Source organism: Selaginella moellendorffii, unplaced genomic scaffold (genome assembly GCF_000143415.4).
Source record: "Selaginella moellendorffii unplaced genomic scaffold, v1.0 SELMOscaffold_10, whole genome shotgun sequence".
NCBI lineage: Eukaryota > Viridiplantae > Streptophyta > Lycopodiopsida > Selaginellales > Selaginellaceae > Selaginella > Selaginella moellendorffii.
The window spans coordinates 2,763,903-2,788,030 of record NW_003314271.1 but is presented as its reverse complement, the minus strand read 5'-3'; the positions used below and the strand labels follow the sequence as shown (position 1 = coordinate 2,788,030).

The 24,128-nt window shown below is 48.8% G+C and overlaps 2 protein-coding genes and 2 long non-coding RNA genes across 7 annotated transcripts; 3 read left to right on the top strand and 1 right to left on the bottom strand.

Annotated features, from left to right (window-relative positions):
• Positions 1–293: 293 nt before the first annotated feature.
• Positions 294–3,088, bottom strand: LOC9650544 (transcription factor bHLH140). 3 transcript variants are annotated; one of them, XM_024673160.1, is made up of 7 exons: positions 2,948–3,088; positions 2,750–2,892; positions 1,736–2,628; positions 1,256–1,671; positions 999–1,195; positions 771–941; positions 294–718 (listed from the first exon to the last, which is right to left on the bottom strand). In XM_024673160.1, the coding sequence occupies exons 1-7, from the start codon at positions 3,075–3,077 to the stop codon at positions 410–412; spliced, it is 2,259 nt and encodes a 752-aa protein (XP_024528928.1). In that variant the 5' UTR covers positions 3,078–3,088; the 3' UTR covers positions 294–409. The 3 variants fall into 3 exon arrangements, with proteins under 3 accessions (XP_024528928.1, XP_024528926.1, XP_024528929.1); XM_024673158.1 differs by having other exon boundaries at positions 999–1,671; XM_024673161.1 differs by lacking the exon at positions 2,948–3,088 and having other exon boundaries at positions 999–1,671; positions 1,736–2,668; positions 2,750–2,884.
• A 189-nt stretch (positions 3,089–3,277) lies between these two features.
• On the top strand, positions 3,278–4,937 carry LOC9631495. Its single transcript, XM_002968556.1, has 2 exons — positions 3,278–3,469; positions 3,531–4,937. Exons 1-2 carry the CDS (start codon positions 3,278–3,280, stop codon positions 4,935–4,937), a joined length of 1,599 nt encoding a protein of 532 aa, XP_002968602.1.
• Positions 4,938–14,509: 9,572 nt separating this feature from the next.
• Positions 14,510–21,611, top strand: LOC112345825. 2 transcript variants are annotated; one of them, XR_002992181.1, is made up of 7 exons: positions 14,510–14,591; positions 14,653–14,734; positions 14,812–15,009; positions 15,061–15,248; positions 15,304–15,503; positions 15,576–15,842; positions 21,474–21,611. It is a non-coding gene; the product is annotated as an uncharacterized LOC112345825 (long non-coding RNA). The 2 variants fall into 2 exon arrangements; XR_002992182.1 differs by lacking the exon at positions 21,474–21,611 and adding an exon at positions 15,909–16,008.
• Positions 21,612–22,118: 507 nt separating this feature from the next.
• LOC112345875 lies at positions 22,119–22,427 on the top strand. The gene is made up of 3 exons (XR_002992210.1): positions 22,119–22,179; positions 22,230–22,283; positions 22,336–22,427. It is a non-coding gene; the product is annotated as an uncharacterized LOC112345875 (long non-coding RNA).
• The last annotated feature ends 1,701 nt before the right edge of the window (positions 22,428–24,128 follow it).

The window sequence follows — 24,128 nt, the reverse complement described above, 5'->3', positions numbered from 1 at the left end:
TCGTGACTGTGGGGTGGCTGGAAGAGTAAGGGATTGAGCTGGGCGGGGTCGGGCATGGTGGGATTGAGTGTGGTAGAGAGGGCATTCCAAGCTACCAGATTAAGGTTGATACCACCAAGGTGCTCGAGGGTGCTGGCGACGATCCCAACGCCATTCGGAATCACTGTGGTGACTACTTCACGTTTGATCTTTATGCCATCGAATCTGAATTCCATACTACTAGATGAAGTTACATTCAGTGCTATTACTTGTATATCTTCTTTGTTTTCAAAGTGAAGTTCAAAACGTCAACGAAAACTCAATAAAAGTCAACATAGTCACTCTGGCTACCATTGACTACATTTGACTTTTAGTCAAACATAGAGGACGATCCTGCTAGAAACATTAAAAATCCCGCGGGAAAAGAGTACTAAGGCGAAGAGATGAGAGACTTGAGAAGCAATGGCTTGGAGCACGAGCAAACATGGGCCTTTAAGCGCGGAATGTTTGGCTGGACGCAACGGCAGCGATGGCAGCGCAGCTCGGAATCCAGCAGCCTCTTTTCCATCTCCTCCGTGCACTCCTCGAGCTTCCCGCGGCTCTCTAGCTCCGCGATCACGTCCCGCGAGTCCCGGAAGAAGCTCGTCGTGAACGAGTTCCAATGCTTCTTGTTCTTGAGCCCCGGGGAGTTGAAGTCCTGGCTGATGACGTGAAGATGGACCTGCCGCATTGATGGTACCTGTGGATCCAAGCTAAGTTCCTGAGGAGACACGAGCTTTGGAGTATCTTACCGAGTGGTAGCCAAGCCGGAAAACGAGAGAGTTGTCTTCTTCCACGAGTTTCTTAGCCCAGCGCTCGCCAACAGCATGCATCTCGCGGAGGAGCGGAAGGTGCTCCTTAGTAACGTCGGCTATGGAGTCCAATCCAGCCTTTCGCGACACCACTAGAAGATGCTTCTTTGCCTGCACACCAATCGACATTTCAGTTAGGAACTACAACGAACTTTTGAAGCAGCGAACCTTTGCGTAGAGATCAGGCAGAACAACACAATCGTCGGTCACCTCCAGTACCACATTGCTGTGCTTCTCAGGATGAAACGCTACGTCGTGCAGAGCTTGAGCCCACGCAGGCCAGTTCACTGGCTTCTTGGTAGCGGCTTTTTCTTCGACCGCTGCCTTTAGAGTTCCAGTTCCGCTCGCGGGGTTGCCTTCTTCCCCTGTAACTTTTCCCACCTCAGCCTTACCCTTCTTCGAAGAACCTGGAGAATCATCGTTACCATTTTTCCGCTTCGAAGCTTGCATCATCACAGCAAACGCGTCGCGTGGTTTGCCACCAGGGGAGCTGCTGTTGCTGGCAGGAGACGCAGTTACTTTGGCTTTGGAAACTTGGCCTTTTGCAATGGACGCGAAAGTCGAGAAGAGAGCAGCGTAACATTGTCGCAGCAGCCTACAGCCCTGGGAGTAGTCGTCGGCGATGCAGTTTGGCCTCTGTGGGTTCATGTTGGGCCCAAGGACGTGAATGACGTGAGTTACCCCTTCCTTCGTGCGTAGAGGAGACGAGGCAGGCAGTGGAACGGCCACCACCTTTCCTGGATCCAAAGTTTTCGCATATTTTTTCGTTGCTTCCTCAAAATCGTCACCAGCAGCTCTGTAGATTGCAAGATTCACGCCGCCACCACCACCCTTGAGGCGCCTGAAACAAAAAGATGTGCGCTCAGCAGAAAGAGAAGAAAAAACATCCAAGAAGTTGATCTCACCAGTTTGCGGCGTTAGCAATGACTGAGCAACGAGGGCCTCCGGTGGAATGGAGCTTTGTGATGTCTCCATGGGTCACTAAGAACTTCCGGCTGTCCAAGCCGGCGGACTCGGCCCTGCTTCGAACACGGGAGAGCATGTCCGACCCTTGGTCTATATCCACCAGCACCAGCCTCAAACCACTGCTCTCCGCACGGCTGAAGAACTCTGACACTGTCTCAACAATGATATTTGCAGCTTTCTCGTGATCAAAGCGGAAATCTGCTGTAGAGATTGACGGAAACGCAAGAGTTGCGCAGCTTTCTTCAGAAGCTTGCGGCATCGATCCATCACCATCTTTAAGTTCTGGAGCAGCGCTTTCCACTGCTTTCTTCGTGCTCGCAGCACTGCTGCTTGCTTGGCCCGCCTTTTTCTGACCACCACCCGGCTTGTTTAGAAACTGTTCCAGCGATCCCTTCGTCGTGCTGCTGGAATTTCGATCAAAAACTCCCGTTGGCAGCTTTGATGACGAGCTCAAAGATCTGTACGTCGCGATACATTCGTCGGCGTCACCATCTGTTCTACACACCGTGATTCTGCTGAATCCTTCCTCCAGTGCTGGAAGCTCCACACCGTGAGCCATCCTTTGAATAACAGCCCCGACCTTCTTTCCTTCCAGTCCCCCCTCGTGAGAAGTCCGATTCATGGCCCGAGTGATACACGTCCCAACCGGTAAGTTGAGCACCACGCCATGGGCCTCCACACCGTGTTTCTTCGCAAACTCGATGAATTCCAGCCGCTGCTCGCGGTTGAGATTGGTTCGATCGATGAAGACGCTGCTGGAGGAATTGAGGGCGATGGTGGCTTGTTTGATACACTGAGCTTTCGTCCCTCGCTTCCCATTGGCGATGATATCCTGCATTTGAAGAAGGGCCCGTTCATTGGGAACGCTCCATCTAGACAATCATACATGCCAAATCTCACTCTCACTCCTCTCAAACAATCAAACAGCGAAAAAAGAGAGGAAAAGCTCATACCTGACAAATCCTGGTCCAAGTCTGTGAAGCATTCTCGATGACGCTGGAACAAAACCGGCTTTTTCCACTCCCTGGAACCCCGACCAGCACCACTACCACCAGATTTGGCTCGCACGAAGCGCTGCCCTCGATGATGGCCGGGGCTAGACTAGAAAAACAAGAAAACCGTCACAAAATTTCTCGTGCGTCATTCCATACCTTGCTCCTGCGATTGATCGGCAAAAGTCTTGTCCGAGGAAGGGGATGGAGGATGCGAGAACTGCTGCCAATGCTCGGGATTCTTGCGGTAGCACGCCGCACCGTATTTGCAAACTGGCAAAGACTCCATCGCTAAGAACCCTAAACCTTAAAAACAAAACTTCTCTCACATTTAGCGCTCACTCAGATATAGAGCTACCACCTCGCATAGATCCACTCTAGGGTTTTGATTTTCTAGGGAGTAAGTAGATCATAGTGGCCCAAGAACACTCCCTAAGATAAGCCCATCCTGAGGCGGAGGGTCTAGAATTCTCACTTCTCCAGGCTAGGATGGATGGCGTCGTTGTGAAGCAGCAGCAAGGGCAAGTGATCGAGCGCTTTGAGGCGCCGATCACGGTGAAGGTGATCCTAGAAGAGCTCCGGGAGAGTGGCTACAGGGGTCATCTCATTAGAGAATCCACTCAGTTGAGGGTTCCGCCTCCGACAGTACTTGTTCCCGGAGATGTTGTCGTCTTGGTTGAGGTATGTTGATATTTGTTGATCTTAGGCCCGCGCTTAATGAATTTTCTGTAACTCTGTTCAGAAGCGTCCTAGAGAGCCGTCGTGGTTTGATGAGCATGATGGCCTCCCATCGGCATCCGCCTTTGCAAAGGACGTTGCTGAAATGAAGAAGCAGCTGGGAAAACATGATCCTGTGTATGACTTGGGTCGAAACTCTGCGCCGATGCCATTGGTCCTGGCACACGAAGCATTCGCGGGATATGTGCAGGCTTTGGATTCTCACCGTTTGGACGTCAAAGACTGGACGTTTCTTTCTCGGATGATGGCTATGAGCGGCTACTTCGACCAGGACGTGGACCGACAAGCCGAACTACTGCAATGCTGGAAGCTTTTCTTTGAGCAGAATTGGCCTGGGAAGTTCAAGTTGACGTCGTCCAGAGAGCCAGATATACTGATTCAAGCACTTGTTGGTGGTGAGTGGATCACCGTGGGCATCGTAGTAGTGAAAAATGAAGTGGGGCTGGGAGGGGAGCCCTGCGTCGAGTCACTTAAGCATTATGGCTCGCATGCCACATCAAGGATGCGTGACATGCACTGGAGCTACTGGACGTCATGTTTACCAGTGTTGATTTTAGAAGTTGTTGGGCCAACGATCAGAGTTGGAGGTGCCATATTTCATGACAGCCCGGGATACGAACCATTCACTCCTTACCTTCATATGCTCAAGTTTCTCCAGGACGACGAGTATCTAACGAGGCTCGCAAGAGCTATTGTGGCATTCCCACCAGCTATTGTGTCCATTTCGGCGTTCTATGCAGCTCTGGCGCCTTTGCAACCAACTCAAGCTTACACAGAGCGAGCTGTTGAGGCTTGGTGGCCGAGTCTCTTAATTGCAGAAAAGCAGCGGCATCCTGGGCTTGAAGTGTCTCAGTTTACGAGGCAAGTATATCAGAGGACAGAGAAGCGGCTCATTTTTCTACTAAAATATTCAACCGGCGAGGAACGCTTGATGAAGTTTTCTCAGAGATATGGCGCGGATGTGCACAAGGCCTGGAGTGATGCTGGTTTTGCTCCTACATTCACCATTCAGACGTTGGTAAACGGATGGAAGGCTATCAGCATGGAGTATTACTCTCCCAACGCTGGCTGGATTCCTTTAAATCGGCTGGAGCCTGGACCTTTCAACCGTGAGCACGCATTGGATCCGTCTTCATGGGAAAATTGCAGGCAGGCTGTGGTGAAAGCTTATCAGAGCATTCACGAGCTTTACCCTTATCACGTTCATGGGGACCTCCGGAAGAGAAACATCTTGTTCAATTTAAACAGTTTGAAGGTTGCATTTGTGGATTTCGACTGGGCCGGCACTTCAGGGGATGTTCGCTACCCAATCTTTCTCAACCCAAACATTAACTGGCCCCAAGGTGTTCAGGCTTGTCACCCTATCCTTCCAGTTCATGACAAGGAGCTGCTCAAATTAGACTTGAACTAGAAACTCAATCTCTGGACGCCCCTGGAGCGCTTGAAGCCATGCCAACGGCCCTCCGGACATGGGGGGGTTTACTGCTCAGGCTGAGGCACCCATCCATGGCGCTCTTCTTGTGGAAGAAGGCTGTCCTGTAGCCCGCGTGCACACCACAGTGGCATATCGTCCCCGGTCAAGAATAAGATGTGGCCGCGCTGCTGCCCAGTCTCCGTACTCGCATACGCACAAGATTTACTTGTAAAGTTGTTCAACATTTGAGCTTGGCAGCTCCAGCTAAACTTAGGAATATAGAGATGCCGCGGGAATCGTTTGAGGCGGTGCTGCGAGAGCAACGGAAGCGCTGGACCCTCGCCAAGCTCAACCGCTACCTTTTCCGTTGGTTTCTCCTCGGGCGCTCGATCACCACTTGGGTGGGGAGAAGCCTGGCTCTTTGGTAGCTGAACAATTCAATCTCTCTATCGAGCTGGGAGAGAAAAAAACGAAAAACCAAGAACACGGACGAGAATAAGCCAGCTGAATCGGCGACGCTTGCGCGCTGGCTCCTCCTGAGAGTCTGTCGATTTCCCAGACTCGGCTGCTGGGCTCTCGCTTTATAAAAAAGAGAACTAAATTTACAACGGCGATAACAACTTGATCGCCAGGAAGATCTGGACCTTGGACGTAGGCATCGCACTGGCCGATGTCGAGGATGAAGCGCGGGCATGGGCGATTCGTCAGGTACTTGCCATCGTCGGGCTCGAGCTGGTAGAGATCGGCATGGAAGAGGAGCTTGATGCTACCACGTCCTGCGCCCCAGAGACCATCCCATCCCTCCTGGACATGAATCTATCCCTCACGTACCCAGCTACGAACAATTCATGTTGACGCTCCACGGCGATGACCTTCCCGCCGGGACTCCGGAAAGGACATGAGCTCAAGCGTCGTGAGAAAACGTATTGCCAAAAATTATGCCAAATGGAGATGCCCAATGCAAGTCAACACGAGGAGATGCAAAGTCAAAAAGGTCAATGAAAAGTCAGGTCCTCAAAGACTATGTTGACTTCCATTGACTATAACTGATTTTGATCAGCTGAATTTGATCCAAGCTGCCAAGTTCTAATTCACTCATCTCAGATGAATCAAAGTTCTGAGTTCTTGGATTTAAGGTAAAGGTTTAATTAAGTTAACACTTCATTCTATAGCAAACCTCACGAGCTTTCTAAAGAAGTTCTATAGTCAGCGCTATCGTGAAACTCTGTCTTGATGGAGTAGAGATCAAGCGTAACATGGTCGCCACAGTCGACATCGTCACCCCCGCCCTCGAGCACCTTGGCGATTTCGATCTTCATCTCGTAGCTCGGAATGCCCGGTCGATCGCATTCCACCCCGCCATGCCCCACTCCGGTCAATGAAATCCCCTGCTCCTCCAGCCACGCCACAGTCACGGGATGGAGTGCCTCCTCCCCAAACGAGATGGCTCTCGCAGCGATACCATCACCTTTGTCTCGCTCGAACAACACCGCCACCATCTGCCTCATGCGCGTCTTCAAGTAGCACTTGAGCGCCAGGAAGATCTGGACCTTGGAGCCGGGGCTACGGAAGTAGGCGTCCTTGTAGGAGAGGAGCTCGGGCAGCGTCTGGCACTGTCCAACGTCGAGGATGAATCGCGGGCATGGGCGAGTGACGAAGCACTTCCCATTGGAGGGCTCGAGCTGGTTGAGAGCGGCATGGTAGGCTTTCATGGTGAGGAGCTTGATGCTTCCCTTGGGCAAATGGGCAAATGGAACGTAGAGTGGCGCCCACGTCTTGCGCCCCATGGACTCCCTCACGGGCTTCATCCTATCCTTGACGTAGCCGGCGACGAAAGATTCGTGCTGACGCTCCACGGCGATGACCTTGCCGCCGGGACGCATGACGCACGACATCCCTAGCTTCCATATCTCGAGGTAGCGGTTGAGCTTGGCGACGGTCCAGCGCTTACCCACGGTGCACTCCTCGCGGTTGTTCCATGCCTGCCAGTCGAGATCGTCGTCGTGCTCCGCCTTGCGCTCCACTGCCTGGAGCGCGCGGGCAAACACCGCTTCGAATCCTCGCGGCATCCTTCGATAAACCCTAGCTAAAGCGCTACTCTTGTTCGGGTTTGATCGAGAGCAGCTGGAAGGATTGCTGACGCTCCCTTTCAGCTACGACAAACAAACTCGACGATCATTCCAGTGTCAAGAGACAGCAACCAGATCACTGCCAGTTCTTGTAAGTACTATTTCCCTCCAACTTTCGTTTTTGCAGACCTCTCCGATCGTAGCTCACGGGAGAATTTCCGCTGCAAAAATTGCGTGCTCATGGTGTTTCTGATGGCTTCTGTCAGGTTACGTCACGTCTCGCCAAGGAGTGGCTTCAGGAACTTAGGAATCTCGGCTGTGTAGGGGATTCCTTCCCGTGAATTGGTAGAGCTTGAGCAAAGGTGACTAGTGACCATTCGTCATCGGCTCCATGTCAGGTCTGTTTTCATCAGTTTCTAATTCCTTACATTTACAAATTCAGGCCTGTTACTGCAAGTGATTTGTCCTGTCACGGGAAGTGACTTATGATCTTTCAAGTACCCGGTGCTGCAAATGCCGCTACCCCAGAGCCTCGCGCAGCTGCTTGCTTCAAGTGCTATTTGGAAGAGTCAAACTCTCTGCCGATCTTGTTTGTTTACATCGAATCCTGAGGTATGCAACTGCTAAATCTGTCCGTCGTTCAATCTTGAGCAGGACACGGGCCTTCTCTGACGGACATCCATTCTGTTGCCATCGCAAAAATGACTCTGTAGGTACATCTTCTTTCGTATTCATCCCCATATTTATGTTTCCTACCTTAGAGGATGGCTACGTCTGAGGAGCTGCTCCCTTTTCCTCCAGCCATGCGTACTGAAACCAGTGTGGCTGACAATGTGAGAGATTTCGATCAGCTTGTCTTTATCCAAGGTAAATGAAAAAAAGTACTGAAATCTTTGCTGCTTACTTTATCCTGGGTTCTCCACGATCCACTGCTCGATCTCCCAGCTTATGGATACAGCGATGTGACTACTGGTATGTTAGAAACGAAATTTTCCTTTACAGTTGATGGTTGGTCGGCTGACAAGCAGGTTATTTTCCTTTTATTTTTGTGTCTTCTCAGGGACATTCCCTTTCTGACATTAAAGCTCCAGAGTATGGATTATGTTCGCTGGAGAGGGCTCCGCTTGAGAGAGGAGTAAGTCCTTCACATTGATCACGGAGACGTACCCGAACAAGTTCCCGTAGCGTAGCGCAGATGAGGTTCGGGATGCCGGGTACGTTGTCCATAGAGTTTGGAAAACTTTGTAGCTTGCTGAAGCTTATCATCTGCAGGTATTTTCCAAGAGAACGACTTGGAAATGTCACAGAGCGACTTGGCCGACATCGAGCTCAAACCTTGGAGGGGCTGATTCGCTAAAAAAGATCATGGTACTATGTCTGACTGCCTGTGTTTTCGAATCGACAGGCCGTGGTAGAAGTGAGCTTAGTCTTTTTTACTCATCCGGGTATGGAGCAAACTCTTTGATGCCCGAGTTGGAGCTGATCATTCCCGCAAGTTCTACAATGGCGTCTTGTTAATTTTTTAATTGTCATTAGAATGAAGGGTTTGTTAGTAATAATTTCCTGTTTAAAAGAAAGCATCTTGTTTGCATATTCTTTGTGCGTGAAGAGGAGCGGGCTGGCCGGTAAAGTTGCTGCTCCGAGACTAAGCGATCTAGGACGAGTTCCGGCTTCTGCATCGCTCTTCTCGTTACTCGCTCGATCGATTCCTTGAGTGTCTTCTTGCGTGAGAGGCTAGAGCATGCATTCTCGAGGCATGGAGCCGGCGCACCCTTAGAGCACGAGAGCGGCTTAAGTCATTCTCAGTAGAGCAGGAGGAGAGCGGATTCAATCTTTCTCATCCTCCCGGGCCAGGCCTTGGCATCGACCTCGTTCTGGAAGGCGAGCTGAAAGGCGCGACCGACTTGAGGAAAGCCGGAAGGCGAGCTCTTGAGGGAGGAGCGATCCACTTGAGGAAAGGCGAGAGGGCAGAAAGGCGCGATCTTGAGGAAAGCGGCCGAGAGGGCAGAAAGGCGCGCTCTGTACGCTAGCAGCAGCACTATCAGCAGCGGCCGAGGCAAATGGAGTGGCAGCACCAGAGGAATTTTGCTTGAGGCACGCTTGCTTGCGCTACGATTGCTCTCGGATCTTGCAAAAATGCCGGGCGAGGAGGAAAGCGGCCGAGAGGGCAGAAAGGCGCGCTCTGTATGCTAGGCATTTTGCTGGACGCCAGCTTGCTTGCGCTACGACAGCTCGTGGATCTCGCAAAAATGCCGGGCGAGGAGGAAAGCGGCCGAGAGGGCGATCTGTATGCTACGCATTTTGTTTGAGGCCAGCTTGCTTGCGCTACGACAGCTCGTGGATCTCGCAAAAATGCCGGGCGATGAGGAAGGCCGAGAGGGAAGAAAGGCGCGTTTAGCTTGAGGCGCGCTTGCTTGCGCTACGACAGCTCTTGGATCGCAAATATGCCAGGCGAGGATCACCAGTGGGTAGCCAGGGAGATTTCGCATGGCTTCAAGATCGTCTCAAGACCATTCGCCACAACAGTGGAAACTTTGCGCCCTCCCAACACAAGAAAGGAGCCTGACGTGCTCTTTTACAAGGTGAATCCGAATGGTAGGCGGGCAGCTGCCCCGGCTGGCATCTGCGAAGTCTCTGATTCTCAGTCACTTAGCGGTCTTCTAAGGCGCTGCACGGACTTCATTCGGAACTCGCCCACGGTGAACTTTTCCATAGGATTGAAGCTATGGGATCACAGCCCGGACCGCATGCTGTGTGTCGTTTGCGAGAGAGATGCGAATGGAGCACCCGCACCCCGCTACGGTTACTCTTTTGGACCTCACGCGGAGTACCTCCAGACAGTCACCGACACTACGCTTCAAGTCGCGGGATTTAAGCCTGGAAATCCCGAGCGCTGGAGCGGTGTGGAGAGCATGGATGAAATTTGTGTGCAACCATGGATGCCGCGGTACACGGTCCCGTTGCTGTCCTCGTAGTTTTTCGGCAACGATGTTCCTGCTGCGGCACCGCCTGCCTTCTGCCTGGACCTCTACTCTGTCCAGCTCGCCGTGCATGGGTATGCATTTTGATCTTGCGCTCGATCTTTGAGCGCGCTGCGTTGCGTTCGTTGTTGTGAAAGCGACCAGCCAAGACGAGACGAGATTTGTTCCTGCCGCTTCTTACTGGCAGAAGTGATCTGCATATCGTCTTTTCTAAATTTGCGCCACCAGCATGGAACACATAAGACTCTAGAGTTCTTGAGCCGCAACCAGAGGTAGACTTTTCAAACCTTGTGCCCCACCATGACCGATGGAATCCCCTCTCTGCAAGCCGAGAAGAGGAAGTCTTCCTTGGCGGTTCTTCCTGTGTCTTGGTAGTTAGACATCCACGGTTGTTATTCTGCCACGCTTGCCAGTTTCTTTGTTTACGACATTACTCTGTTTGCTTTCCACCAAGTACGATCTCCATCCCGGCATGCGCTTGCCTCGTCTTGATCGATTCACTGCCTATCGGTGCTACGATCTCACCGGAGCGGCACGATCTATATCGAGAGCGCCATCAAATTCGATACCCTCTTGATTTACACTACGCCGTCAGGAACTGGACAGTGTAAGACTTTCCTTTCTCGAGGCTCCTTCCACTAACTCTTTGGGTGCCAAGCCTGTCTTCTCTTCTTTCGTTTTCGAAGCCTGGTGGTGCTGTGTCTTTGGCGTAGCATGCACTTACGTCAGGGCGAGGAAAGACGCCAGGACCATTTGGAAGGCCGCTCCTCCTTCTGGCGCCAGAGGTTTCCAGTCTGTCCGGCCGCGTACTGCAGGATAGAATTGTCTGCAAGGGTTGAGAGATCCAAGTTTTAATTAAATCTCACTGCAGCTCGTATGTAGGTTCAAAGCCTGAGAAGCTGAAATTAATGAACCACGCCGGTTATCTTCTTTGACAATATCTAAAAAGCACCCTTGGCAAAATCTAAACAGGCACTCACCTCTTCTTTCATTTCCTCGACCCCGAGACTGCAACCTAAACACCACGAACAGTTAGTAAGAAAAAAGGTAGGAAAAGTTGCTCCTCCAAGTCAGCAGGATCCTTCGCTCTAATTTCTTTGTCTTCCTTGTTTACTTCTTCACCTCACTTGGAAATGATTTCTGCTGGTCATTTCCGTCGTCAATGAGCTAAATTTCCTTGAGAGCTTGAGCGCCTTGCAAACTAAGCGGTCAAGACAAGCTGACTGCTATCAAACATTTCACCGGCCAGTGTTTGCATCACAGAGATACAATGGCCAGCATCACGTGAGGTCACAAGAGCAGGAGCTGAGACAGATTAATAACGCTGATACTGCATACAGAAAGCAAATTCTAACCATGCAGCTCCAAAAGAGCAAGAGCAAGATACATCCCATACTCTCAAAACTGCAAAAGCAAGTGGAAAATGGAGATGCATGTAAATTGTACTGACCACTTTCCCAGGGTAGGACGCTCACAAATATATATAGGAACTCATCCAAGATGTTGGACACCAAGGGATTCCAAATGGCGAAACTGTAAAAGTGCCTCAACACCCCAAGCACAAACAAGTACTTAGCCTCGGAAACTAAAGGCAAGTTGGTCCACCTGAAAATTTCTGTTATACCAAGATTTCAAATTTAAAAACCTGTGCTTCTAAAAGCCTTTTGGAGAAGTACTCGTCTAACACATGCATAATAACTCAACTTATAAATCGAAATTCAAAGAGCTGAACATACCAGAACGCATTCTCCTCCGGCATAAGCAAAAAATTCATGGCCTGCAAGTATTCACTACTTAGGACAAGTCAAATCAGTAGGATTATGCGTATGCCGTAATGCGTTTCGACCGAGCAGGAAAAGCTTGCGGTAAGCCCTACACCTAAAACTATCACAATTTGGTTCAAATACTTATCATGTGAGAGGGGAGTTGTCCAACTCTCCTTGTCTTTGTGCAAACATGGTCCTGAAATCGGGAAGCAGTCTTATTGGCCTGGGCATGTATCAAAACCTTGTTTCCAGATCTAAGATGTGACTTTTTATTTGAAAGTGCACTTGCCAAAGCTGCCACAAAGACAACTGAGAACTGAGAACACATGGACGCAAGGAGCAGAATTACCTCCCCTCGCAGAGCAGGCGGACAAGGAACTTCTCTCCATGGACTTTCCTTTAAACTCTTTCTTAAATTCTTTTGCGATTCGCCGGCGTGCTCCTCGACATTTGCCAGTTTATTTTGCGAGACTCTGATAAGCTTGCATTAAAACTGGCTTATTTTGTTTTAGACAAAGAGCATCCCCGTGTGCGAATTTGATTGCTGAACGAAACGAAAGTTCTAAAGTTTGCATTCTCTCGAGCTTCGGCCATTTTCACCACATATCTTCTTATTCTTCCTCCTTAGAGAACTTCTTTCTTTTTTTGGTCTTGGGTTTATAGTCTTCTAAAAGAGTCTGATGAACAAGAAGAAGAAGAAGAGGAGGGATTGTTAACCTGGATCGCGTCTCCACTTCTCCTTCTCGCTCTCCTCCACATCCATCGTGTGTAATGTAATGCCCAAGCACAAGCTTGTTGGATAACACACCATCGCGCCCAAGATCGCGATGTCTCATTCATCATGGATTCCAATTCTCACAGAGCCCAGGGAACGTGGGAGTCTGGTCTAACCCGGATAGACCAGACAACAATAGAATTCCTCTCGCAATGGAGCATTCCGTGGAAGGCAAGGATGATGATGAAGTTCCTTTAACCTCTATCCACGGGAGAGATGGCCCCACGATCTTCCCTTGGATTCTTGTTTCCAAACATGACACCAGCAATCTTACCGGGATTCCGACTTTGATGAATTGTGGCTTATGCCAGCGACAGCATAGTTCCTCCATGGAACTATGGCTGGGTGGAGAGGCATTTGATGGAAGCAATGGGTTTTATGTGTTTGAGATTGCCTCCAAGAAGTAGCCCGCGTCAGGCCTCAGAATTCCACATTCAATCGCAGATAATCGAACGGTTATAATTGAATTAAAACAGCGATAATCTCGACCTTCCCTCTAGGATTTTGATTTTCCAGGGAGTGGATCATAGTGGCTTTAGATCCTCTCAAACCCCTTGATCCAGCCCTAACAGGGCACTCAATGCCTTTCATGGGATCATTTCCTCCAATATCTTCCCTTGGAGCTTCCTTATCTTGGAATTCATCCCCAATCCATAGCACGCATTTGATAGAATCCATGCAATTTCCGCGACGTCGTGGTGTCGGCATTTTCCCAAACAGGGCATCCAGAGTATGCGCAGAACGCGTTTGAGCGAAACGCCGGGCCTAGCGTAGTTTCTTGGACGGCGATCTTAGTGCCATCCGTGAAATTTGGATCTCATGCTGCAGTACAACGGGGTCTCCCTGGAACCTGGCCGCGGCGGCGCGCGCCCAGGCCAGGCATCTGCAGAGGCGGAGAGAATCCACACTTGGAGCGTCTCCTGGAACGAGATGTCCGGAAGTGGAAAGAAAGCATCTCCGTGTGCGAATTTGATTGCGAAACGAAAACAAAAGTTTCTAAGCCTTTCATCGTTTTCCTTCATTCTCAAGGGCCATTGTCGTTCTCTGAAGAAAATGGCGGAAGGATATCTCAAAGTTACGCTCAACAGTGAGGGCGAGGAGGAAGAGATGGAATCTGAGAGGCGGTCGATCAACTCGTCGTCAGCAAGAAGAGGATTTCCCATTTGTGTCTAGCCTGGAAAGTTTCCACGGTGAAGAAGAACAAGAACAAGACCATGAACAAAGAAAATAGAGGAGTTCTCACCTTTTTCTTATCTCTCGCTTGAACCAATCTGGGGGATTCTTCTCGGCTTCATTGGCTTCTGGCTGCTGCGATTCGCCGGACGGTGCTGGCGCTGGCGCTTCCCTCAGGAACATTGGGAGGCTGCGGCTCCTGCTTAGTGTCCTCGTCCTTCTATAATCTATAATGGCCAAAAACACGACAGTCATGATCGATGAAGCGATGATCCAGGAAGAAAGATTAGAGCGCTTGGTGGAGTCACGTCATTGCCAGAAATGCACACTATAGATATGCTCGGAAAGGCAGCTAAAGATCTCTAGCTTGGGTTGACCGATGAGCTAGACGAACGCATGACCGATATGCATCGATCGAGGGGCGAGACGATCGCCTCATCCTAGCAGTTAATTCAAAATATCCTGCAACAGTGAGATATTTTTATTCGAAATATCTCACCGAAAAACAGCGAGAAATGATGGTCTATCGACGACGAAGGAGTTCCTGGGTAGGGCGAGCACGTTCCTGCCCAGAACAGGCAAGCCGGGCGTAAGCCCGGCAAGCACATTCTGGAGGGAACGTGCGAGCCCGTGCCCGGGAACAGCCTTAACGGGCTGTGGCAAGACCGTTAACGGACACATGGAATAACGTTATTCGAGGATGAGAGAGGTCGAATGAACATAGAACACGTGGCTAAAAGTCATATATAACATGTTTTCTAGGGTTTTAGGGTTTTTTGTGCCGACGCTGTGAGGCTGTCAGATTCTCTCGGAAGCGGCAGCGGCAGCGGCAAAGCAGTAGCGGCAAGGCGTCAGCAGCAGCGGCAGGACAGCAGCAGCTTGCCAAGGTCAGATCTGAGGCATAGCAGCTAGATTGCTCCAGATCTGCTCCTTGTCCGTGTGTTTCAGGAATTTTGCAGCAGTTTCTTGTGGTGCTGAAGGCAGCAGGAGCTTGTGTGCGTCGAGAGCAGCTTGAGAGCTAATAATCCCGGTTTGCCCTCATTTCCTGGTTTTCTTTGAATTTCATAGTTTTTCCTTCTCAATCCTCTCGATTTTGTCTATCTGTAGATGGATCCTCCTTCATTTGATCTGGGATTGTCCCAGAATGCCACTGATCTTGTTGAGAACGCAGCTCCTTTCTTGAATTTGGTTCTCTAGTTTTTATGTATTCTTGTTTACTCACTTGCAATCATTTGAGTTTGATAGGTTTGTCCTGGGAGGAATCGCAGTGGGCGTGGTGGGCGTGGTCGGCGTGGTCGGAGAGAGGTAAGTGCTTTTTGCTTAGATACTCCAGGTTGAAATTGTTTGTTGATGCAGGTTGGCCGCCAACCTTTTCAACCAATTGTTCGAATGAGGAGGATGAGAATCCATTGGAACTGGTTATACCAGCAGGGACCTGAAAGAAGTATGAGTAGGCAACATCGAAGTTTTATGCATGGCACGAGGCACAGGGCCCAGAATTTTCCTTACAGGATCTGAGACTGATTGAGGAACTTCCTGCAAAGGTTGTTTCTTATTTTTTCTTTTGATTTTTGTGACTACATCTTTCTCTGACTGTAGGAGCTTTCCCACCAGCTTGCATTGTTCTACAAGCATGTTTTGAGAGACGATGGGAAGCCTTACCCTCCAACAACTCTGAGGGATATGTTTTTTTGCTTTAACCGAGTATTGAAGCTGGCAAGAGAAGCCCGAGTTGCAAGAACAAGAGTTTTAGAAGAAGAAGTTGACATCCTGAATGATTTAAGGTTTCTTATAGCAAGGTATCTTGCCTTTTTTGTTCTTTTTGTTGTGGTTTGTGTTCTAATATGTTTGGTTTGGTTTGTTTATTCTAGGAACACTGCTAGCCATGTAATTCGAAAAACAGCACTAGAAACTACAAGGCCAACAAGTACAGGGTCAAAGCATGTGTACTTGTCGATGGCTGAGCTTAAGGCAATTCTCACGTTGCCAGAGTTTCTACCTAACAGTCCTAATGGACTGTTTTGGTTAGTTGTACTATTCTGCATGAATTTCTTTCTTGTACGTGGGAGGAAGGAATTGTATGACTTGCAATTCACTGATTTTACACTTTTGGAAGATGTTGTTGGTTGCTATATCCAGTTGAGTAGTTTCTTATTTGTTTTCTTTGTTCTTGTCGGTTCTAATCAGAATTTTTTTTGTCTCAGATTTGTCAAGACCCCCAACAAGATCAAGGCTGGAAAATGCTAAAGACAAAGAGAAAAAGCTAGTGAAAATAAAGAAGAGGCCTTAGACTGGCGTTGATTCAGATTGTGGAGAAATGGAATAAGGCTAACCTATATATACTATAGGTTGATGAAGCTCCACCACTCTTGGATCGAGGATGGCCTAAATATAGCTGAGGTTGAGGAGGCGCCACATCATCATTAGGAATGTGGCTCGAGACTGAGGAATCGGGAAGTGTCTCGAGAGTCAGGAATAGGGAAGTGTCTCGAGAGTCAGGAATGTGGTTTGCAAGCCAGGAATCCGGCAAGAGTCAAGAATGTGGCAAGAATTGGGGGATTCCTGACAGCACCCCCTTCTCAAGAACGAGTGGAACGAGGATGTGAACGAGAACGAAGAGGAGGATGAGATGAGCGATGAGGGATGGGAGATGGAGAAAAAGAATGAGGACTGGGACGAGAAGGATAGCGGCGGTGGAAGTCCTGAACAAGGTCAGGAGAATGAATCAGGTTGTCCGCAAGTTCCCAAGTGCGTTCCTCAGGTCCGTAACCCTTCCAGTCCACCAGATAGTAGAGTTTAGACCATGAAATCTTGGAATCAAGGATGTCCTGAACCTCGTACTCAGACCCATCCTCGAGCTGCACTGGTGGAGGCGGAGGAATGACCCGATTTGGAATAGGACTGGGAATATAAGGCTCAAGGAGAGAGGAGTGAAAAACGGGGTGAATTTGATATGAGGAGGGAAGTGCAAGGCGATAAGTGACAGGATTAATGATGGCAGTGATAGGGAAAGGACCAAGGCGTTTGAAATCGAGTTTTGGACAGGGCCTGGTGGTGGAGATATTTCGCCTGAGGAGCCAGACTTTATCCCCGATATTGTAAAGGGGACAATCCTGACGATGGACATTGGCAAATGTTTTATGAGATTCCTGAGCACGATGGAGGTGGAAGGAGATGGAGTTGTGGATTTCCTGGAGGTTGGAGATAAATGCCTCAGAGTGGGGATTTGAACGAGAGGATTCAGATGGAGAAGGAAGTGAGAGATTGAATCGGGGATTTTGGCCAGAGTTTGCAAAGAAGGGGGAAACTCGAAGAGAGGAGTGAACAGAGTTGTTATAGGAGAACTCAGCAAGAGGAAGGATATCGAACCAGTTATCCTGATGATAGTTGATGAAGCACCTCAAGAATTGTTCTAACGTCTGAATCGTTCGCTCGGACTGCCCATCAGTTTGAGGATGATATGCCGAAGAGAGGTTGGCCTTCACTCCAAGCAGCTGCAAAAACCGTTGCCAGAAATGAGAGATGAACTGAGGCCCTCGATCCGAAACCACATCTGTAGGAATCCCATGAAGTCGGAAAATTTCCCTGAATACCAGTTTTGCCATGTCCTCGCCCGAAAACTCCTTGGTACATGGCAAGAAGTGCGCCATCTTTGTGAAGCGATCCACCACGACTAAAATGCTGTTGAAGCCTCCAGAACTCGGAAGATCACTCAAGAAATCCATGGAGATGGATTCCCAAGGACCTGAAGGGACCGGAAGGGAACGAAGCAAACCTGAAGGAAGGTGGTGAGGTACCTTATTCCGGGCACAAGTGTCACAGGAGGTAACAAAAGCTTTGATGTAGTCGTCCATGTGAGGCCACCAAAAGTCCTGTGCAACTAGCTCATAGGTTTTCGCAATGCCGAAGTGACCAGTAGTCGGGCTATTGTGGCACGCCATCAGGACCAACCTTCGAGCATCACCTTCAGGAATGTAAAGCTGCTCCCCACGGTACAATAAACCATCTAAGAACTTGAACTCGTCAAATCACCAGCAGTCGGGAGTCACTGGGTGTCCAGCCTGAAGATGGGGGAAAATATCGCTAGCGAGATCATCGGATTGAAGATCGTTTCTGATTGCATCCATCAAGGAGGAGTCCTGAGGGGCCAGGGAAATTGCCATAACTTGAAGCTGATCAGGACCGACAATAACTTGATCCTGTTGATCGAAGGCAGGATTACCAGGCCTGAGACTGAGATAGGAGCGCCTTGAAAGAGCATCAGAAAGGCCTTGAAACTTTCCAGATCTGTACTTGATAACAAAGTCAAACCGACTTAGGAATTGTGCCCACCTTGCTTGACGATGGCTTAAAACTCGGGAAGTGGCAAAGTACTCGAGATTTTTGTGATCCGTCCAGACTGTTGTTTGATGGCTTGCCCCCTCCAAGAAACGGTGCCACTCTCCAAAGGAATCCACGATGGCAAGGAGCTCCTTGTTGTGGATTTCGTAATTGATCTCCGCAGGCTGGAATTTCCGAGAATGGAAAGCGACCGGATGAAGTTCGTGATCCGCTCCGAGTTGAGACAGCACAGCACCAATGGCAAAGTCGGAGGCGTCAGCCTCGATGAAGAAAGGTTGTGAGGAATCAGCATGGATCAAGATAGGAGCAGAACTGAAGGCCGCCTTGAGTGTGTCGAAGGCCTGCTGGGCAGCAGCAGACGAAGAGAAGGGAACATCCTTGCGAGTGAGATGTGTGAGAGGAAGGATAATGTCAGAGTAGTGATCAATGAATTTGCGGTAGAAGTTGGCGAAGCCAAGGAAAACCTGAACGTCTGACATTGATTGTGGAGGCTCCCATTCGAGAATAGTCTTGACTTTGGCAGGATCCATCGTGATACCCTCAGGAGTGACAATGTACCCAAGGAACTCCACAGACTGCTGATCAAAGGAACATTTCTCAAGCTTCGCGTATAGGCCATGTTCTCGCAGCTTCGCTAGCACCTTGCGTACATGTTCGTCATGCTCCTCCTGAGTTTTTGAGTAGATGAGGATGTCATCGAGGTAGACGATCACCATCTGATCAAGAAACTCCCGAAAGATGTCGTTCGCCATGTGTTGGAAAACTGCTGGAGCATTTGTCAAGCCAAATGGCATGACAGTGTACTCGAAGTGGCCATAGCGGGTTCGGAACGCAGTCTTCCATTCATCACCAGGCCGGATCCGGATCAGGTTGTATGCTCCACGGAGGTCGATCTTGGTGAAGAAGCGGGCACCGCCGAGACGTTCCAACAGGTCCGAGATCAGGGGCAGCGGATAACGGTTCCGAACAGTCATCTTGTTCAAACTTCGGTAGTCGATGACTAGCCGCAAGCTCCCATCCTTCTTCTTGACAAAGAAGACAGGCGCTCCAGTCGGGGACTGCGAATGCTGAATGTAGCCCGAGGCAAGGTTCTCATCCACGTACTCTTTGAGGGCCTTAAGCTCGGACGGGGATAACCCGTAGATAGGCCCCCACGGAGGTGACGCTCCTTCCTGTAAATCAATGGGACAATCATAAGGCCGATGAACAGGCAGTACACTAGCTTTTTTCTTGTCAAACACATCCCCAAAATCATGATACTTCTCAGGAAGACTGATAGGAAAAACATGTAAAGCAAAAAGAAAAAGAGGTACTTCATCAAGAAGTTCTTTCATAGTGATTGTGGAGATAGGAGGAGGCATACGACTAAATGGAATGATGAGACGAGGATACGGTCCAGTGTAAGATGGAAGAGAGGAAAAAGAAGAGGGTGAAAACTTTATAGAGTCAAGAACAGAACCCCGATTTGAGTTTAGGGAACTTTTCCTGATTCGGACTCGATGAACAGTAGGGGAAGCCGTAGGAGAGATGAGCTATAATTCCTTCTAACAAATTTGAGGCTGATGTAGTTGGAACCAAGGAAGACCGAGCACCATAGAGGAGGACTTGCTGTTGATGATGTTGAAGCCGATATCGGTGACGGTGGACCCGATGTGTACTTGAACGGGCAACGTTTCCCTAAGTCCAGAAGATGGAGACACAAAATGCCCGCCGATGCCTTCAACCCTCAAATCCCGTATGGTAGGAGAAAGAGGAATGTGATGTCGGGCAGCAAAGGCCGTGTCCATGAAGCAGGAAGTTGCACCCGAGTCCAGTAACACCAGAGCCTTGAGTCCTGATTGTCCGGTGAAAGAAAGGAGACATGGGACGCGGAAGTTGCGGGAATTGGTGGTGGCTTTGATGAAAGGTGGTGAGGAGCTTGATAAAGAAGAAAAGTGATTTTTATTCGGGGAGTCCAAACAGACAACTCCTACTCTGTTTGGACAGGGTCGTTTCCCGACTGCAATAGAGGTGGACTTTGAGGCAGAGTGAACTCGAGCAGTCGAGGAGGCTTCTTGGGACATACAGTTGCTTTGTGATTAGGATCAGCACAATAGAGGCAAAGATTATGAGATATTCGACGTTGCTTCTCAGCAGGACTCAACTTCCCTCTAATGAGTCGGGGAGTACCAGAAATATCCATCGGAACCGGAGCAGTAGGTTTAGGAGTATGCCCCGAAGACTCAAGCTGGGATTCCTGAGTCTGGGACGGAAAAAACAGCGGCGCGGCGACTTTCCTAACGATGTTCAAAGAGACGATTGTCACATCAAACAGCTTTGTTGATGGCATCCGACAGGTCCTTGGGATCCTCCATGGTGAGCAACAAATCCTTGACACCGTTGTTGAGGCTGAAACGAAATTGGTCAATCAGGGCCCGCTCATCCCACTGAGTGTCCAAGGCAAGGAGTTGGAACTCTGCAGCGTAGATCGAGGCAGGACAAGACCCCTGAGAGAGACGTCTCATCTTTGTGGTAGCAGCCCGAACCCGATCCATCTTGCCAAAACATGTTTCGAGCTTCTCTTTGAACAATTGAAGATCCATTAGCTCCGGAACCACAACCCCTTTCATGCTCTTCTCCAGAAGAGGAGAAAACCATGACAAAGCTGCACCCTCAAGCAACGTCCCAATCGCGCCGATTTGAGACTCGGGAGTGGGGTACCGCCGATGTTGAAGTGCAAAGATCAGCTCCATTTGGTTCAAAAATCCACGAAGCTCCAAACGCTTGCCTGAAAATTTCGCCGGGAAACTCACCTTCGGTTCAGGAACTTTGCTGGATCCTTGAGCCGAAAGTGAAGCAAGCTCCTGCTGCATGCGAAGAAGGGTCGCCTTCAGCTCGGTATTCTCAGATTGGATTTTTGCAAGGACTTCAGCAAAGAAATCAGGATGGCTTGGAGACTCCATTGGCAAGAAGAAAGAAAAGAAAGGGGGAAAAAGACAAAGGCAATCAAATAATCAAAACGAGCTAAAAGAAAAGCAAAAACCACAATCTGAATCAAACTGTCAAGACCCCCAACAAGATCAAGGCTGGAAAATGCTAAAGACAAAGAGAAAAAGCTAGTGAAAACAAAGAAAAGGCCATATACTGGCGTTGATTCAGATTGTGGAGAAATAGAACAAGGCTAACCTATATATACTATAGGTTGATGAAGCTCCACCACTCTTGGATCGAGGATGGCCTAAATATAGCTGAGGTCGAGGAGGCACCACATCATCATCAGGAATGTGGCTTGAGACTCAGGAATCGGGAAGTGTCTCGAGAGTCAGGAATAGGGAAGTGTCTCGAGAGTCAGGAATAGGGAAGTGTCTCGAGAGTCAGGAATGTGGTCTGCAGGTCAGGAATCCGGCAAGAGTCAAGAATGTGGCAAGAATTGGGGGATTCCTGACAAGATTCAACCAACGTGTTTCCAAAAACTACCAAGTGGATCTGATGAATTGTAAGAACATGGATCGGCGGCCTGCTGTGGATCTCTATGAAATAGCTGCTCTCTTAGTCTACAAGGCATTCAAGCTTTTTTTCGATAAGCATCCAGCAGTTGGTGATGGGGGGGCTTGAACAAGCGGCCGTTTTTCCTGGCTTGTAACGACTGTTTCAACAGGCTGATAATTGGTACTGTCAAAGGGCACGGATAGGAGAGCATAAGATCTCTAAAGTAGTAAAATTGGTTGCTGTAAAAACAAGTAGTTAATTAATTGCTTTCTTGTTTTCTCATAGTTTTTTTTCTCCAGGTTTGAGCCTTTCAGCGAAAGATATTCGGCATTTAGCAATTACAACTATGAGTGTTTGCAACACTCCAATGAAAGACTATATGAAGCTGATGGGACACAAGAGGGTGGAAAACATGGAACAGTAAGGTTTTTGCTAACCATTTTGTCATTAATGCCTCTTTTTTTAACAGGTACGATCACTCTGGGAAAGCAAGGAGAATGGCAATGTCATCTATTCTGTATAACCGGTATGATCATACTGGTCGTTTGAAAAACTACCAGGACAAATTTCGGAAAGTATCGGAGTATATTGTATGGTGCTATGATGCTGGTAAACCTTTAAATGAAGATCCATTGGATCTTCAAGATTGCCATCTTGTTTCTTTTGGTAATTCAAAGCTTTTTTTTTTTGTGTAGGTTTAACACTCTTCAATTCAGGTGGAAATGACAATCAACAGACTCAAAATCGTGAGCAGCAACAACAAAATTTTGGTAAGAAACTTTATAATCTTTATAATGGACTTTTCTCTTTTCTCGATTTTAGGTGGTTCTGGGCAGCAACAGCCTTCTCCAAGAGAAGAGATCCACGAACAGGAACTGAATCACCACCAAGTTCTGGACGTGATTGAAGAGCAGAAAGGTAAGAAAATTCTTTCTTTCCTTTTTTCTTTCAATTTAGTTTTTTCTTCGTTTCAGGTGGACACGACAAGCAACACGAGACTGTGCACGAGACTATGCCAGAGCCTATGCCGGAGCATGGCGAGCAGCAGGAATCCATTTCTGGAGACAAAGTTAAAGTTTATTTGATTTGAATTCTTTATTTCTAACTTTTGATGTTATTTGGTAGATCTTGACAACAATGAGCTACTTTTAGCTCTTGCGAAAGATCCAAGAGCTGCAAAAGCTTTAGCACTACCGACGATCACTAGCACATTTCACCACTGTTCTGTGAGTAATTGTGTGATTGTAGTCAATGGTCATAGCCAAAGTGAGCTTGAATTATTCAAGCTTACTTTGATTAAAAAATAAAAAAGCAATTGCATCTCGTCTGATTGGAGAACGTGGTTACTGGCAGCCAAGTTCTCTAGAACCTAGATGACAGCAGCCACGTTCTCCAGAACCTGGCGGCTGGCAGGTGGGTTCTCTAGAATCTGGTACCTGTCAGCCACGTTCTCCAGAATGTGGCTGACAACAGTAAAATTCTCGCAGAGAGCTTGACTTGATCCGACGGCTGCCAACGGCTGGATCAAGTTAACGGGCGAGCCACAGCCCGTTAAGAAGGAGTTCCTAAGTAGGGTGAGCACGTTCCCGCCTAGAACGGGCGAGCCGGGCATTAGCCCGGCGAGCGCGTTCTGGAGGGAACGTGCAAGCCCGTGCCCGGGAACAGCCTTAACAAGCTGTGGCGAGACCGTTAACGGACACATGGAATAACGTTATTCGAGGATGAGAGCGGTCGAATGAACATAGAACACGTGGCTAAAAGTCATATATAACATGTTTTCTAGGGTTTTAGGGTTTTTTGTGCCGACGCCGTGAGGCTGTCGGATTCTCTCAGAAGTGGCAGTGGTAGCGGCAAAGCAGTAGCGGCAAGGTGTCAGCAGCAGCGGTAGGGCAGCAGCAGCTTGCCAAGGTCAGATCTGAGGCATAGCAACTAGATTGATCCAGATCTGCTCCTTGTCCGTGTGTTTCAGGAATTTTGCAGCAGTTTCTTGTGGCGCTCAAGGCAGCAGGAGCTTGTATGCGTCGAGAGCAGCTTGAGAGCTGATAATCCTGGTTTGCCCTCATTTCCTGGTTTTCTCTGGATTTCATAGTTTTTCCTTCTCAATCCTCTCGATTTTGTCTATCTGTAGATGGATCCTCCTTCATTTGATTTGGGATTGTCCCAGAATGCCCCTGATCTTGTTGAGAACGCAGCTCCTTTCTTGAATTCGGTTCTCTAGTTTTTATGTATTCTTGCTAACTCACTTGCAATCGTTTGAGTTTGATAGGTTTGTCCTGGGAGGAATCGCAGCGAGCGTGGTGGGCGTGGTCGGCATGGTCGGAGAGAGGTAAGTGCTTTTTGCTTAGATACTCCATGTTGAAATTGTTTGTTGATGCAGGTTGGCCGCCAACCTTTTTGACCAATTGTTCCGAATGAGGAGGACGAGAATCCATTGAAACTGGTTATACCAACAGGGACCCGAAAGAAGAATGAGTAGGCAACATCGAAGTTTTATGCATGGCACGAGGCACAGGGCCCAGAATTTACCTTACAGGATTTGAGACTGATTGAGGAAATTCCTGCAAAGGTTGTTTCTTATTTTTTCTTTTGATTTTTATGACTAAATCTTTCTCTAA